Below are 18,018 nucleotides of genomic sequence, written 5' to 3'. Positions count from 1 at the left end.
TTGTGGAAACCATGATGCATTTTTTTCAGGAATGTCTGATGAATAGAAAGTTCAGAAGAACAGCATTTATTTGAAATAAAAATCATTTAATTATGAATGTCTTTACTGTCACTTTTGATCAATTTAATTCACCCTTGCTGACCCTAAACTTTTGAATAGTAGTGTATAAAAATATGCATTAAACAAATAGGCTATACAATATTAAGTAACTTTAATCAAACACAATAATTTCTGTAAATGATCATTTTATTGTTATGCAATGTAAATACGTTAAATTGACACTTTATAATGTTATTTTAGGCCAGGCTTAAAATAAAACACTCATTTTTATAGAGTATTGAACAGGGGGCTTCTATTCCGTCACCAAGGGGTCCTTGGTCTTTCAGAGAGAAAGGAAGCAAGAAATCCTGATGATGACTCATTCTGCTGTCATTAAAGACCCCTGTCGCCTCTATTTGTCCAATCACACAATCCTTACTCAGTTCCTGTGCGACACACTCTCTGTGTGTGTTTGTGTACGTGAGTGTTTACATGCTCTCAAACAGCTAATCTCTTCTTCAGTCTTCACTATTGAATGGTGCCAATGCATAGCACCCACATCACCCTCATGATGTCTGTCTTCTGGAATTTGCATTACTCAGATATTTTAGTAAAAAAAAAACATCTGCATTGTTGACATCATATTATGTAATTCAAATACAAAGAAACCAGGAAATATCGTTGTTTTAAAGAGGCCATATTATGATCATTACAAAGTCTTGATTTTGTTTTTGGGGTCTACTAGAATAGGTTTTCATGTTTGAATGTTAAAAAAACATTTTTTTTTCTTCACATATTTTACATTGTAGCAGCACCTCTTTCCCAAGTCTGTCAGTAACGATATGTTTAGTTACTGTCTCTATGAAGCCCCTCCTTCTGAAAAGCACAACATGCTCTGATTGGTCGGCTGGACCAGTGTGATTGGTTAACTGCTTTGAATGTGTTTTGGAACACTTCTAACGCAACTCCAACAGGCCTTGCCAATCACCCCCCCCCCCCCCCCCCCCCCTTTTTTTTTTTCCCCACATGCCTTGATCAGGAATTATTTAAATGAGGAATATTGTGACGTATGTTCTCGGAAAAAAGACTTTGAGGTGTTTCAGGGAGTTAAAGGGTTAGTTCACACAAAAATGAAATTTCTATCATTAAGTACTTACCCTCATGTCGTCCCAAACCCGTAAGACCTTCGTTCATCTTCAGAACACAAATTAAGATATTTTTGATGAAATCTGAGAGTTGCTGAACCACACATAGGCAGCAACGTCATTGCACCTTTTAAGGTCCAGAAAGGTAGTAAAGACATCATTAAAGGGTTCACCCAAAAATGAAAATAATGTCATTTATTACTCACCCTCATGCCGTTCCACACCCGTAAGACCTTCGTTAATCTTCGGAATGCAAATTAAGATATTTTTGTTGAAATCCGCCTCCATAGCCAGCAATGACATTTCCTCTCTCAAGATCCATTAATGTACTAAAAACATATTTAAATGAGTTCATGTGAGTACAGTGGTTCAATATTAATATTATAAAGCAACGAGAATATTTTTGGTGCGCCAAAAAAAAACAAAATAACGACTTATATAGTGATGGCCGATTTCAAAACACTGCTTCATGAAGCTTCGGAGAGTTATGAATCAGCGTGTCGAATCATGATTCGGATCGTGTGTCAAACCGCCAAACTGCTGAAATCACATGACTTTGGCGCTCCGAACCGCTGATTCGACACGCTGATTTCAGTGCAGTCACATGACTAATTTTAACGATGTCTTTAGTACCTTTCTGGACCTTGACATTGGTGGTTAAATTGCTGTCTATTGAGAAGTCACAGAGCTATCGGGTTTCATCAAAAATATCTTAATTTGTGTTCCAAAGATGAACGAAGGTCTTACGAGTTTCGAACGACATGAGGGTGAGTAATGAAATTTCATTTTTGGGTGAACTAACCCTTTAAGAAACAGTGCTTACTGATAAGAAAACAACTCCCTTTGGATTGGACTTGTGCTTTGTAACTTTGCAGACCTTTTTCATGCTCAAACAGCAAAATTATACAGTAAAGAAAGTTGAAAATGTAAAAAAGCATAACAGTAGGTCCTCTTTAAAAGACTGTCTGAAACTCTTGATTCTGATTGGCCAATCACTGCATTCTACAAAGCAAATATATTTGCATAATGACAGCTAAATTGTATTATGGTTCCCAGGCCTTTTTAATCTCACATAAGTATTTCATTTCATTTTCATTTTTGATTCAGAACCTTTCTGCTTTCTGCTTTGTGTCAGGGTCCTGATTACCCTGTCTGGGTTTATTTTGCAACACTGGCCACATGACTGTGTGCATACATGATAGATTTAGATATTCTAGATATTTTTTACACCTCTTGGTCTCTTTCAGGATTACAACACACTCTTTTGGCATCTCCTCAGGCCAACAGATCCTCCATCACCAAAAGGTCATGAAAGGCATGCTGGGAATGCAGCATACACTCAAGTCCAGACACTTCAAGATCCTCCTCTGCCACTATGCCAAAACTTTTCTTTTTTCCTGATTCATTGGCTTTTACTACATACACATGAAATCAGTTTGTTTACCCGTGCCTGTAGTTTCTCTGACGTCTGATTGTGTTTGAGACAAACGTCAGACGGCTTAAATGAAAGCAGCTTGTGTGTGTCAAAGGCAATGTCGATTTCCTGATTTGAGATTTCTTTGTAGTCTGAATGAGCTCTTTAAAGTATAAGCCTTAATGTGATCATGTAGGATGTGAACTATGCTAAATGTTCATCTTTCAGCATTTTTCTTTTGCTTTGACAGATGTCTTCTATTTAACTTATGTAGCTGCAGTGCATTCTGGGATATGGTATTGTATGTCAGTGCCTAATAGAAAGCAGCACCATTTCAAAATGACTCAAATTCTGGGATGACCAAATCACTTTTAGGGAGTATTCACAGTAAACCGGTTTTCATAACATAAGAAATTATGTTTAGAGAAACTTGAGGAGGGTAAAAAAAATCTCACAAGCTGCATATAGAAGAAAAATCAGGGGCCACACACAACTGCAGATCATCTTGATTCCATTAACTGTCCTCATCTGTCATGACTGAATTGCAAATAAGAGGAATGCTTATATATATATATATACACTATATTGCCAAAAGTATTGGGACACCCCTCCAAATCATTGAATTCAGGTGTTCCAATCACTACCATGGCCTCAGATGTATGAAATCTAGCACCTAGGCATGCAGACTGCTTCTACAAACATTTGTGAAAGAATGGGTCGCTCTCAGGAGCTCAGTGAATTCAAGCGTGGTACGGTGATAGGTTGCCACCTGTGCAATAAGACCATTCATGAAATTTCCTCACTACTAAATATTCCACGGTCAACTGTTAGTGGTATCATAACAAAGTGGAAGCAATTGGGAACAACAGCAACTCAGCCATGAAGTGGTAGGCCACGTAAAATCACAGAGCGGGGTCAGCACATGCTGAGGCGCACAGTGCGCAGAAGTCGCCAACTTTCTCAATAGCTACAGACCTCCAAACTTCACGTGGCCTTCAGATTAGCTCAAGAACAGTGCGTAGAGAGCTTCATGGAATGGGTTTCCATAGACGAGCAGCTGCATCCAAGCCTTACATCACCAAGTACAATGCAAAGCGTTGGATACAGTGGTGTAAAGCACGCTGCCACTGGACTCTAGAGCAGTGGAGACGTGTTATCTGGAGCACACTTCTCTGTCTGGCAATCCGATGAACGAGTCTGGGTTTGGCAGTTGCCAGGAGAACGGTACTTGCCTGACTGCATTGTGCCGAATATAAAGTTTGGTGGAGGGGGGATTATGGTGTGAGGTTTTTTTAGGGGTTGGGCTTGGCCCCTTAGTTCCAGTGAAAGGAACTCTTAATGCTTTAGCAAACCAAGACATTTTGGACAGTTTCATGCTCCCAACTTTGTGGGAACAATTTGGGGATGGCCCCTTCCTGTTCCAACATGACTGCGCACCAGTGCACAAAGCAAGGTCCATAAAGACATGGATGAGCGAGTTTGATGTGGAGTCCTGACTTCAACCCTATAGAACACCTTTGGGATGAATTAGAGCGGAGACTGCGAGCCAGGGCTTCTCGCCAACATCACTGCCTGACCTCACAAATGCGCTTCTAGAAGAATGGTCAAAAGTTCCTATAAACACACTCCTAAACCTTGTAGAAAGCCTTCCCAGAAGAGTTGAGGCTGTTATAGCTGCAAAGGGTGGGCCAACTCCATATTAAACCCTACGGATTAAGAATGGGATGTCGTTAAAGTTCATGTGCACATCAAGGCAGGCATCCCAAAACTTTTGGTAATATAGTTTATATATATATATATATATATATACACACATACTACTGTTCAAACACTTGGGATGTCTTTAAGAAAATTTTACTGAACTTTTGAATTGTAGTGTATATAATGCATGTTATATGTTCAAACCTGCCAGTTTCCAAACTTTCTAATCCATATTTCTGTTCTTTCCCCCTTTATTCTTTGTACAGATTCATCTTCAAACTACATTCGCCAACTGGAGACTAAAGTCCGCATTTTAGAGGATGACAACAAGCAATTGTTATCCCAGGTAAGAGTTTAATCTGTCGGTTATGTTAATGAAATGTACATGTAATGAAAACACAAAGTTTCCTTCCATAGCCAATCATAATAGGGTCATTTGCATACAGAATGTACATATTATAGTAATAAGCCTGTAGAATTCTATGGGTCAGAAAGAGTGGAAAGTGGTCATGTATGTCTAAATTCAGTTGTTTTTTGTTAAATAAATAATAGGATGATTAAAGTAATTATAAGAATATTATATAATATGATATAATAGATAATCATTAATAATAATAAATATGATAAAAACTTAACGTGCTTTGTTTATTGTTTTGCAACCATATACAGTATTAGTCTTTTATGGGTTTGGTGTGCAGTGCAGCAATTTAATAGTGTGCTTAAAGGTTTTAATCAAGTGCTGATGTTTAAAAACATGTTGCCCCCAGTTTAGCTTACACAGCACATGATCAGCAATATAATGAAAATTAAAAATGAGTGTGGATATGTGGGCAGGGGGCGCATGCTGTGGTCAGCTGGGGCCTCTTTTTTTCCAGCCTTGCCTGTGCAGTAGCGTTTGCACTTTTTGTGTGTTTGTTGTAGACTGTAGTATTGTAGTACAAGAGGTAGGTAGTAGAAACGGTATCAAATATTTTACCAATTTAGTCACATGACTTTCACAGCTCAGGTGATCAGCTCACAAACTTTGCTAAGTGCCCATTAGCAAAGATGTCAGATGTTTTTAATTGCATCCTGTTCCTTTAATGCATGTCATTGCATCAAGACTTACAAATCTCAAAGCTTTGATGCTGAAATGAGACTCTGATTTCATATTATGACACCGTAAGTGCTTTGAACAAAAGGCCCTGGAGCTCCGACAGTTATATGAGACAAAGATACAGATCTGTCACTAACAATTTTCTGTTTCAGACGGTCTTCATCTCCCATTTTCTGAGCCCAGATTTATCGGCAGAGATAGCACATCCATCTCAATATATTTAGACGGCACAGGCGACTAGTTGCTGTCAGTTTAATTGCATATGCTCATCTCTGTTATTCTAATGCTGCTTCTTCATATTTTCTTTCTTTGATGATGGATAGAGCCACGCTTTCTTTTTATTGCCTCCATAGATAGCTCAATTCTTTGAGGAAAGATATCTCAGAATTTGCAAGTGTTGTATGTTTTACTCTGGGTATTTTATTGCATGCCTGATAACCTTCAAGAATGGCTGATCAAGACATTCTTGCTGTTACTGTAAGAAATATGAGCATTTTATAGAATGTTTTTAGCTGATAGGACTTTTAGAACAATCATTTAGCAATCAGCTATAACTCTGTCACTGTATTCCTCTAGCAGGTATAGAAAAACCAGATATTAAGCTGCCTTTGGCTGCGTAATGTAGGTCTTAAAAGGAGAAGAATGTTGTTACCTGCAGGGTCATCAGTCCATGCCAAAGATCTCATTCATGGGGTCAAACCTGTGTTCAATTATGCATGCTCAGTAAAACAGAAAGCAGAAAGGCATTTGTTTCACTCCAGTCTTTGTAGTCTTTCTATATATATAGTGGTGTGCAGTGGTGTTTTAAAATGAGGAGGCAAAGTCCTCATATTTTTTATATACTGTAAATCAATGTAAATTAATGTAAATTTATGTCCGTTATTCTTAATTTTCCTGGTTAAATAAACATGATATAAAAAAGAAAGGCCAAATACAATTATATTTTGTATTTTTTGCAATAACTATGTAATATTCTATTTATAAAAGCAAGTATACATTTCATCAAGTTAGTGTTTTTACACATTTTTACATTCATTTCAAAATAATGACTAAAGGAGGTAACAATTTAAATAATATATATTATTTGTGAACTAATGTACAGCTTTTCTTTTTGTCAACTTATTTTCAACTACCTTTACTTTCCTCAAGCTGATTGCTCACTAAAAACCCCCACAGTCATCATGTTTTCAGGCCATTTTAAGTTTGATTATGACGTCGCATAAAGAGGTCAAATTAAGTTGTTTACTTACTTTTTAATTAGTCTTTCCATTGTTATCATTATAATATCATTGTCTTCATTCAGGCCAATTAGAATGTGCACAAAAACAATGGGATTTATCGCATAAACCAATCATATCCAATCATAACTGATCATATCCAATCAAAGTGCGATGGAAGCATTGCCTCCTCTAACATGACTTTCCCCCATTTATTCTCAATTACGCCCAACTAAACCCACCACACACATTAGGGTGTCTGTTTTAAGTCAATGAGGATAGAGGAGGCAAGCCTCCCGCTGTAACTTCACCTGAGGGTGTCGCTGTTGGACACTGTTACTTTATAAGAAAAGTGACTTTTACACTTTTTAATGTGACATTTTGTAATATTTGCATTGTTTTATTTTGTAATATTGATTATTTTCTCATCCAGACCCTTTCAGTACAACCAGGGGTTTAGCTGCAGTCTCATGTCCTCTTAGCAGAACTTTTATTAGTACATACTGGACAGTTACATAACTTACACATGTAGACATACTCATAAAACTTTTGTAACAATCCACTTTTCTCTGAAAAAGTTCACAACCTCAATTAAGCTCCAGTAATCCCTTTGTGAGCTGTTTGCACACAACAGTCATCAACATACGGGACAAGAAAAGGTCCAAATGGGGATAATCGCACACAGATGCCTTTACTATGGAATATTCATTCATTCTCCATTGTGCTGAGGGATTTTCACTTTTTGTCTGTTTTAAAATGGTATGAAAATAGGGTCTGTCTTTTTACCAGGTCTGTGACCTTTTTACAAGGTTTTTCTTGTTTAGAAGCTATTTAATGGCCTGTGACACTCAAATATGCAGCGGTAGGAGTTTTGTGGACAGGTGCCTTTTGGCTAAATTTCTTAGGTCATTATTTATGAAGCGTGACTGACATTACCTCTGAGCTCCAGAACTTTCTGTTTTGTTTTTTTGCCTTTTGCCCTCTTCTCAGATCACCACTCAGGAAATGATCTCACGTGCCATCATCCGCTATCCATTTTTCATTCGCAAACGTTTTTGCAGGGGTTTTGTTATCATCCTGAAGTCAGATATGTTGAAGACAGCACATTCTACTCCATTACGAATCATAACAGTTGTTTTTCCAGTTTCATGCCTATAATAATAGAGGAAGTGGAGTTGTCCCTGTGGTTTATATGTGCTTGGACTGCTAGATCTTTATCATTGTTCATCTGGTAAAAACTATGAGATTTGCTGAAGTCACATCTTGGTGTTTAGACATCTTGTTCTTGGTTGTGAGAAGAGGTCAGGAAAGGTTGAAAAACCTGTATTAGTTAACCACTAGATGTTAGTCAGGGACAAACTAGTGGTCATATAGACTAGATAAAAGCGTTTGATACCTTACTATCTTGTAATCACACACCCACTCTTGGATCTTTCTAGTTACACAGATTGATTTCATATTTTTATTCATATTTTATTATTATTCTTAATTTTGTGTCTCTTTTTGGTTGCCATTTTGATTTATCTAGGGAACTGAAACATTTTTGTGTCTGATTTAATTTTGCTCTTAATTCTTCTGTGTTTGACACATTTACGCTTCTCTCCACAGCAGGGGAACGTGGGCGATCTGAAGACACTTCGGAAAGGACTGTCCCTGTATCACTCAGAGTCCCAGCTCTCCTCGCTATCCCAGTTTCAGGACACCTTACAGAATGTACGTATTTGAATGATGCAATCTAACGTGACCCCATTATTTTGCATGCGAGCCAAAACCTAAATCACAGTTGAGCTTAAAAAGATTTGTCATGTTGAGCCGATTTGGAAGAGATTTGACAACAATTAGCTGTTGCAATTCCAGCTGGTTCCAGGATTCTGCATTGCTCTTTGTACAAGCAGATGAGAATTGACCCGTGCCAAGGAGCTTAAAACATCAGGAGCTTAAAACTTGAATGACAGAGTAAAGTACCATTCAGGACAGTGAAAGAGTTTTTTTTTTTTTTTTTTTTAAATTTGAAAGAAAAGTTACCACTAGTTCAGTGGTATAGCACTCTATCATCATCATCTCTATCTTGAAATAGTCTGACAATTCAGAATGTTGCCAGACTGTTTATATTTCATTGAAATGAACCACACTGTTTGCTAATGAACTAACTGAACCAACTGCTGCGTAACTGTCAGTTGCGTTATGAAAATGAGACAACAGAAAAACTTTATCACAAATGAACATTTGCAGAATCTGTTAATTATTATGAGTTAATTTATCATTCAAATAACTTAGTGTTGGTCAGTTTTTATTTAGGTCCACAGTTTTATTTATTGCCAACTACAAAAGTTGCTTTTTTATGATGGAAACCTTTTTCCCCTTTTTTCCCCAAACTCGTTATTTATTTATTTACTTACTTAGTTACTTACTTACCTACCAAATTTGAAACTACAAGCATACACTACCTTTCAATATATTTTAAAATATATTCAGCGAGAATTCTGATTGGCTGTTCAGTTTAGTAAAAGAGAATAAAAGCGAAAGTGATGAAAGCGAGTAAGTCAAGACGGTACAGACAGATGGCTGTTATCATTTTACGTCATCTTACCTGAGCATTCGAATGCACAAATATTTTTATAATAACATGAGCTGACTGAAATGAAGAAAGTGATCAGCGTGATTGATATTCAAAATGGTAAGCAAGCGCTGCTTTGATTATGGTTTGTATATCTGCAGTCCTAGTTTAGGTTTCCCTTTTTGAATGACAAAAATAGACTATTGATACTGCTGATATAGACAGATATTTACTTACACGCAGGTGCAGAACGCATGTGCTAGTTGACAGTCACCTTTAGTCCTTTTGGTGTGCTCAAGCGCAGCTTTTTTGCCGAGAGGCGGCAACACAGTTGGCTTTCGTCATCGCTAGTTCTTTGACCTCGGCTTGGTGTGTCCCGTGCTTTAGGCTTCCAAACCAAGTGATGATTCCATAACGTAAAACAGACTCTATCATACTCTATAATAAATTTACATAATATTACTACTAACTCCAAGTAATCGTACTGTTCTTAAAAAATGTAAGCACCGGTGAACCCTTGTACAAACACTCAACACATCTGTGTGCCATTTAAGCTCACCATCAATGTGGCCCTGCAAGTATTTATAAGAAGCAACCTGCTTAAAGGGATAGTTCACTCAAAAATGAAAATTCTGTCATTATTTACTCACCCTCATGTTGTTCCAAACCCATAAGATATTCGTTCATCTTCAGAACGCAAATGAAGATCTTTTTGATGAAATCTGAGAGCTTTCTGTCCCTCCATAGACAGCTACGCAATTGAAACTTTAATGCTTCAAAAAGTTCATAAAGAGATCGTAAAACTAATCCATATGAATTGAGCAGTTTAGTCCAAATTTTCTGAAGAGACTCGATTTATAACTTTTTATGATGAACAGATTTAATTTAGACTTTTATTCTGTTTGTATTGTAGTATGTAGGTAAGAAGACGAATGAAAGATTTTTTTCTCATAGGTCATTTCCTGTGGCCTTGCAGGGGGTTTGTTGTGTTCTGATCTCTGCTGGAGTCTCAATGCTGATCCATTCCATGTTTTCAAGGCCCTTCCTAACCTAAAAATGACCTTAGAGGAGCAATTTAACCAGCCTCAGTTTAATTTTTCCAGTGCATCTGATTTATATCAGAAACTGTTCTCAGGTTTGCCAAGATGCCAAAGTTAGTCTTTATTTCTCCAAAGTAATTTTAGGAGAAACATCAAAGACAAAACCTACAATGCTGTAAGGGGTGGAACAGAATGCAGAATGTTTTGTCCTGAAAGTCGTATCTAATGTTTCATGTCATTTTGTCCACCGGAAATTCATGAAAAATTCAGTCCTAAAGATTCACTTCAATATATTGAACTGTTTTTCTGTACCTTACAGCCTTGTTTTTATTCATGTCATCATGTTGTCTCTTACTGCCACAGCCCACCTGTTTTATGTTTCTTCGGTCTTATAAGAAGAATTTCCCTTAAATCTCATTGCTTATATTAGAGAATGTCTCACTTAAGCAATTAAATCAAGAAATCTGTTTAAACAAATTTCTTTTCTCCTCCCTTGCTCTCTCTCTTCTCCTGAGATATCATCATCATCATCATCATTCCCCTACACCCGTATCCTTAAAAAAGGTCATCTGCGAACCTGGTGCTTTAGCTAATAAGTGCACTCATCAGCTATGACAGCACAGCTGCTCCACTTTAATATGAGAGACCGCTTCCACAGGAAAGAGAAATCAATTAGAAAGTGGCGTGGGTCTCGTCCTCAGAGGCTGCTGGGCTTATTTTATCCCAGCTCGTCTCAGCCCTGTCTACGAGCTCATCGCTTCATTAGCATGGCTTTGAACTTTCGCTTTAATCACGGGGGGAGATGGCACTAAATAATGCAGTGGCGAGCTACTGAAACAATAATCAGGTTCGTACAAGCGACAGATCGGTTGCCGTTGTTAGAGGTTACCTGAGGAGGAAATTGAGGAGAGGTAATCAGAGTAGTTTGGTGCTTTAGCTGTTACTAAAATGTACTGTGTTAATATGGTTTTTGACATGAATGACGCCTTGATTTCACGGAATAATGGGAGGTGTTGTCTTCATGTCTAAGAATCCGACGGGACTCGGGCAGAAATCATATGAATGGATGAGCTGATGTATTAAAGATTTATTAACATTACTGTAGTATGAAACAGGGTGTGGCTGAAAGCCGTTGGAACGGAATGAGGCCGCTGGTGTGTAGAGCTGCACGATTAATTGTAAAAAGATTGCGATCTTTATTCAAACACCCATGCAGTCTTATTTTATTAATGACAACGATTCGCAAGTGTCTATTGAACATTTGACAAAATCAAAATCATACCGGAACATTCAAATCCGTGTTTGTGCTGCCATAGTGAACCAGAGAGAGTAGTTTGAACCACACATTAGTTAGGCTATTTCTGTGTTACAAATTTTCAAATTATCACAGAAGTACTAAGATAAAAGTTTAAAGTTAGGATATAAACACTAATGTCTACGATAGCGATCAAAATAGAGCAAACCACCACCAGTAGTTGGTGACAAATGACTGTTAAAAAATGTATTCGTCTTTGAATCATTCATTCATGATTCATCCAGTAATGAAACGGGTATTTATTAATGAGTCATTGAATTCATTCAAAACCATTTTTTTTTTAAATAATTAATTCAAACATTTTTCCAGCAATTAGAGTCTAGCAATTAATTTTTTGTTAGAACCTCTAGTAAATTACATGCTATTTTCTTTTTGTATATTCAGAATCGTGGGAGAATCGTGATCTCTATTTGAAACCAAAAAATCATGATTCTCATTTTATCCAGAATCGTGCAGCTCTACTGGAGTGATTGCTATCGTGGTAAATCAAGAAAACGAGATTTAAACAATAAGACTTACTGTGTTGAGCTATATAACAATGACTAGTTTTCTGTCAATGAATATATCCAAACAGTTGCTCACCTGTCTAAACACATAATATATTAAATACAAAATAAAACCAGAAACCAAGGGTAACATGGGTATGACGTCACTGATAGGCGACGCACATACGCGGTCCATGTCCTGGTTAAAATTGCTTATTTCTCTGGATTTAAACATTCTTGGAAACATTTGGGATAATGTAAGTTCACAAGTCAACAAAATATATAACACTATTCTAGTGGTTTTTGGATTGGATTTTAATTAAAAAATCTTACATATTGTCCCTTTAATACAGTATTTTTGTGGAAACTGTGATACATTTTTTTTTTCAGGACTCTTTGATGAATAAAAAGATTAAAAGAACCACATTTATTTGAAATAACAATCTTTTGTAACAATATAAAAGTCTGTCACTTTTGATCAATTTAATGAGTTCTTGCTTAAAAAATCTTACTAGCCCCAAACTTTTGAGTATCTTTCAAAGTTTTCAAAGTTCACAAACTTTAGCAAATACAGTTATTTGTTCTTCTTAAGTGCTTGTTTTAGCTGCCCAGACGGACTGAGAAAAACAGGCTCATACTGTACATAATTCATTTCATTTTTTTCTATTTTGCTAGTTTTTTTTTTTTTTGAAAGGCTGATGGACCTATAACTTTTATACATATTATATCCATCTTGTCTTTTTTAATGAGAAGCACCACCCACATCAGAGTAAGGTTGTTTGCACAGCTAACCAGTTCATGTTTATTTGGTCTTTGGATTTGTTTAATCCAGCTATGGCCTGTTATCTGATTCTGATTTCCAAGTGGTGTTTATGATCAATGCATTTTGTAGATTATAGAAAGCCTCTTCAAACTATCCAATAATATTGGTCCTGGATTTGATAGGACTATAGAAATATCTTAATGATTGAATTTGGCTACATCTGTTACCAGTAGTAATATCTCCTCTTCTCTCTTCTCTGTTTGTGACAGCACTTGGCATGCTAGCCAAATTACACAGATGTTCCTCGTGGCAAGGCTTCAAAACTGGGCTCCAAACAAATAAGATGATCACTAAAATGAATCATTGTTAATGCCTTGAGATGCCACTTACTTCTTAATAGATTATTTAATAATCTGTAATCTGATTAAATTCTCTTTTTAGGTCAATAGAATAAACATAAGATTAATGATTATTATGTAATCTTGGTTTGGATATATGTAACCCCTCTACCCAGGTCCTACTCGCCCCGCTCTGCGCAGGCCTCGAACATGGGTCTCCGGCATGGGATTCGGATGCTCTAACGCGGAGGCTAAAGGCTGCAACCCCTAGCGTCAGTCGCTAGAGCATCTTTTGAGATCAGAGGAGTGAGGTTTACTCGCACAGTGACTAGAACATGGGTCTCCAGTGACTTACTTTTTTAAGTTAAATCAACAATTCTTTTTTACAGTGAGATCATATATATCTCAATCGCTAAAATCAAGTATTTACATTCTAGTATATTCTAGTATGTGCAGAATGATACTAAATAGTCTTCTATATTTTTATTCTATCTTCAGTTTTTACTGAAGAAATTAAATTGAATGGGCCCGAATAGTCGTTGGCATTTGCTATTAAAAAATCCATATCAGTCGACCACTGCTTGGCTTGTACTGGCAAATGAATCCATGCAGAATGAATTGTGGGACTCCTGGGCTTCTCTGATCAGGCTGCAGGCGATGCATGACAGCGAGCATTGGGTCAGGATGTTCTCGGGTCAGTCCAGGGTAAAGTACCCAGGGCTTCAGCCCTCAATAAACCTGCTGGCAACTGCAAGTGAACATCACAGTCCTGTTCTCCCAGGCCAAAAGCGAGTTGCAGTTTCCATCCAGGGGTCCTCCCCCGACCCTACTGCTGAAATGCCAGCTCAATTGTTGTGGATTTAACGCTAGAACGGGACTCAAAGGGCTGTGTCTATACAGGGGCTCACAAGACCCTGTGCACTGAAAGAGCTCTTTGTTGATGAGTACCCATGAAGGGGGTACAAGCAGAGATGAGTTATAATGAGATGGTTTAACCCATTTCGAGCCTGAGTTGACTCAGAGAAACAGCTATGGGCTTTTCCAGTGCTCAGATCTCTTCTGGTAATCTGAGAGAGCAGTATGAGTGATCTTTGATCGTGACGAATGTGTGTCCATCTGTCCACAGGGGTCCACGCGGATGCATGGAGGTGATCTGCCTCCCCCTGTCACAGGATACCTGACTGCAGCACAGAAACCAGAGGCTGTTGTACATGCCATGAAAGTAAGATTATGATGCAGATGTTGCAAAACAAGTCGTGTTTGAATTCTGGAACTAACATAAGCTAAAAATATTATGCTGAGTCATATTATGCTGTTAATTTTGTGGCCTAGCGGTCAGTGCTCATGCATTAATTTCCCAGTTGAATTCCCACATCATCCCAGTTGTCATCTCTCAATGTCTATCAATAAAAAGTGTCATAAATCACTAAAAAGGTAAAGGTCAAGCCTGATTTCACAGGAATTAGATTGAGTTTCATGGCAGAAATGGTTGATTGGTTTCTCGTTTGATTCTCCAGGCATAGGTTTTAGGACGCACCATTGATTTTATGAGATGAACTATTACTTATTATACTAATACTGTCACCTAGAGGATTTTCTGTGAACTGTTCTTCTCTGTTATTTGAAAGAAAACAAACATTGGTAAAAGGGAAGCAGAGAGATTATTCCATGAATTATTATTCATATATTATTATTAATATATATTTATTAATTTATATTATTATTAATTTATAATTATTCATATATTATTATTTAATTTGATATGATTATTTTTTTTAAGTTTCATTTTTTAATATAATATTTATAGTTTATTTTAATTCAGCTTTATTTCGATTAACAAAAAAGTAATAGTTTTAGTTAAAGTCCCCCTGTAGTGAAAATCAAGTTTTTAATGTTGCTTATATGTGTATGTGGTGTTTTTAATATACTTTAAGACAAACCATGTGCAAATTCATTAGTCAACAACTGCAGTGAAAAAACGCGGTTTGAAATCACCGGTGTTTGTGATGTCACAAACTGCCTTGTAACCATAACCAATCACATCAACATGCGGGTGGGCTTTAGCATATCATTAACTATGACCACTCTGAGTCAGGGGAGTCTCAAGAGAAGTCAGGTTATTCTGGTATATTTTTCTATTGATATGAAAAATCAGGTACATTTGGCAATATAGCGGGTGAGTTATGTATATGATGTATATTACGATGTTATGATGAACTACAGTTGCAAGAAAAAGTATGTGAACCACTTGCAGAATCTGTGAAAATGTGCAAAATTTTAACAAAATAAGAGAGATCATACAAAATGCATGTTATTTTTTATTTAGTACTGTCCTGAGTAAGATATTTTACATAAAAGATGTTTACATATAATCCATAAGACAAAAAATAGCTCAATTTATTAAAATGACCCAGTTCAAAAGTTTGTGAACCATTGATTCTTAATACAGTGTGTGGTTATCTGAAAGATCTACGACTGTTTTTTTGTTGTGTGATGGTTGTTCATGAGTCCCTTGTTTATTCTGAGCAGTTAAACTGAGCTCTGTTCTTCAGAAAAAATCTGCAGGTCCCAAAAATTCTTCAGTTTTCCACCATCTTTTGCATATTTGAACCCTTTACAACAATGACTGAATGATTTTGAGATCCGTCTTTTCACATGGAGGACAACTGAGGGACTCAAACACAACTATTAAAAAAGGTTCAAACATTCACTGATGCTTCAGAAGGAAACACGATGCATTAAGAGTCGGGGGGTGAAAACTTTTGAACAGGATGAAGAGGTCCAAATTTTTATTATTTCGCTTGAATATCATTTTTTTTTTCATTTAGTACTGCCCTTCGGAAGCAACAGAAGATACTTGCATGTTTCCCGGAAGACAAATTAAATACAATTTACCTTGATCTTCAAATTCCAAATGTTTTCACCCCCCATCTATTAATGCATCATGTTTTTTTCTGGAGCATCAGTGAATGTTTGAACCTTTTTTAAAAGTTGTGTTTGAGCCCCTCAGTTGTCCTCAGTGTGAAAAGATGGATCTCAAAATCATTCAGTCACTGCTGTAAAGGGTTCTAATATGCAAAAAATGCTGGAAAACTGAAGAATCTGCAGGAACTGGAGATTTTTTCTGAAGAACAGAGCTCAGTTTAACTGCTCAGGACAAACAAGGAACTCATGAACAACCATCACACAACAAAAAAACAGTCGTAGATCATCCAGGTAACCACACACAGTATTAAGAATCAATGGTTCACATACTTATGAATGGGGTTATTTTAATAAAAACAGCTATTTTTTTGTCTTGTGGATTATATGTAAACATCTTTTATGTAAAATATCTTACTCAGGACAGTACTAAATAAAAAATAACATGCATTTTGTATTATCTCCCTTATTTTGTTAAAATTATTAACATTTTCACAGATTCTGCAAGTGGTTCACATACTTTTTCTTGCAACTGTATATGTCTTTCTCCCCTGACGTTCTGAGTTGTTCAAAGCATTTCTAAGGATACTGATTGTTAGAAGGCAGCTGTTTGACTGGGATGACGAACGGGAACATGGTAACATGTAACATTAGCAACACATTATTAGCTGTTTGATCATGTAGTCAAGCAAAAGGTTAATCATATAAATTACCATTATGTGTCTGACGTAGTAAAAAGCGATACAATTGTGCAGCGTTTACTACAGTAAAGTTGACCGAGTGGATCTCTGAACTGTTGTAAGTGGGTGGAGGCGGGGCTAATTTGCATATTCATGTTTCCACGTATACTACATGAGCCAAGGGTGTAGAGTTACATTCAAGCTATTTTAAGGCATGAAGATTTTTTTTCACAGGAAAAAACATTTAGATATGTCATTTTGGTGATCAGAGATGAGTTTTAAGGGATAAAATTATTGACTACAGGGAGACTAATAAAAACACTGGCTAGGCCATTGTCACAGTATGTTGTCATGTGGTTGCTAAAGTGTACTAGGTCATTGCCAGGTGTGCTGGGTAGTTACTATGTGTTTTCATACTGTTGCAAATGAAAATAGCCCACTCTCAAGTCTCTGATATTCTGACTACCCCTTTCATTGTAAATCTATAACATTTTTTATTTCACCTGTTTTATGGCCAATAAAAGTTATTTCACTTTTGATTTGAGGAGTCATTCATTTTGTAGCACAAACGGTGCCAAAACCCTAAATACTTAGGGTTAGGGGTTCGTTCAAGTCAGTTAAGTATAGTAATAGTGAAGCTTGCTTTAGCGAACACCGCTAATCATTTAACCCTCTGTTGATTTGCTTTGTAGGTATTAGAAGTCCATGAGAATCTAGACAGGAAGATCCCAGAGGACTATGAGGAGGATCTCAGTGAGAAAGAGAAAGCCATTGTCAGAGAGATGTGTAATGTGAGTCTACCTAGCAACTTCTCATCTGCCTCCCCCTACCCTGAACCTCAGCTTAGATTCCTCTAGTGCATTAATAAAACCCTGTTCAACAGAAGGAGGCTGTAAGTTTGTGCTCCCTCTCCCATGTGTTTGTTTTCCTGTCACTTTGTATAATTACGCCAGCTTTGATTGAGGACACTGTTTCAATGTTTCCCAACAGAGACCCACTTTCAGACCATTTTAATGAGAGGCCTTGGCAAAAGTCCTCGGACTGTTTACCGCACAGTTGTCTGTGCAATTAAAATAACTTGATCACTAAAACAATGCAGGTTTATCAGCTCCCCGAAGGGCCCCTGGAATCTGGGACCTGTGCTTTGTTCCTGCACCAGCCTGTCAAAAGCAAAATCTCAGATAGCACAAGGGCTTCTTTCTTTTCTGATCATAATTAGTCCTCAGTTCCACCCAACCCCCTTTTAGAAGCTCTCTCTGTATGATGAGTCATTGTGAAATTGGGGGATTCTTCACTTTTCAGGTTC

General features: G+C 37.1%; 1 protein-coding gene across 3 annotated transcripts in view; it reads left to right on the top strand.

Annotated features, from left to right (window-relative positions):
* Window positions 1-18,018, top strand: part of ccdc85ca (coiled-coil domain containing 85C, a) — a 52,952-nt gene that overhangs the window by 28,977 nt on the left and 5,957 nt on the right. The window contains exons 2-5 of one of the 3 annotated variants that reach the window (XM_051868277.1): window positions 4,566-4,645; window positions 8,221-8,325; window positions 14,237-14,332; window positions 17,405-17,503. In XM_051868277.1, coding sequence (XP_051724237.1) covers window positions 4,566-4,645; window positions 8,221-8,325; window positions 14,237-14,332; window positions 17,405-17,503 — 380 coding nt within the window. The remainder of the gene's footprint in view (window positions 1-4,565; window positions 4,646-8,220; window positions 8,326-14,236; window positions 14,333-17,404; window positions 17,504-18,018) is intronic. The other 2 variants (XM_051868278.1, XM_051868279.1) reach the window with 2 other exon arrangements.

This window comes from Ctenopharyngodon idella, chromosome 17 (genome assembly GCF_019924925.1).
Source record: "Ctenopharyngodon idella isolate HZGC_01 chromosome 17, HZGC01, whole genome shotgun sequence".
Lineage (NCBI taxonomy): Eukaryota > Metazoa > Chordata > Actinopteri > Cypriniformes > Xenocyprididae > Ctenopharyngodon > Ctenopharyngodon idella.
This window is presented reverse-complemented; position numbering and strand designations above follow the sequence as displayed.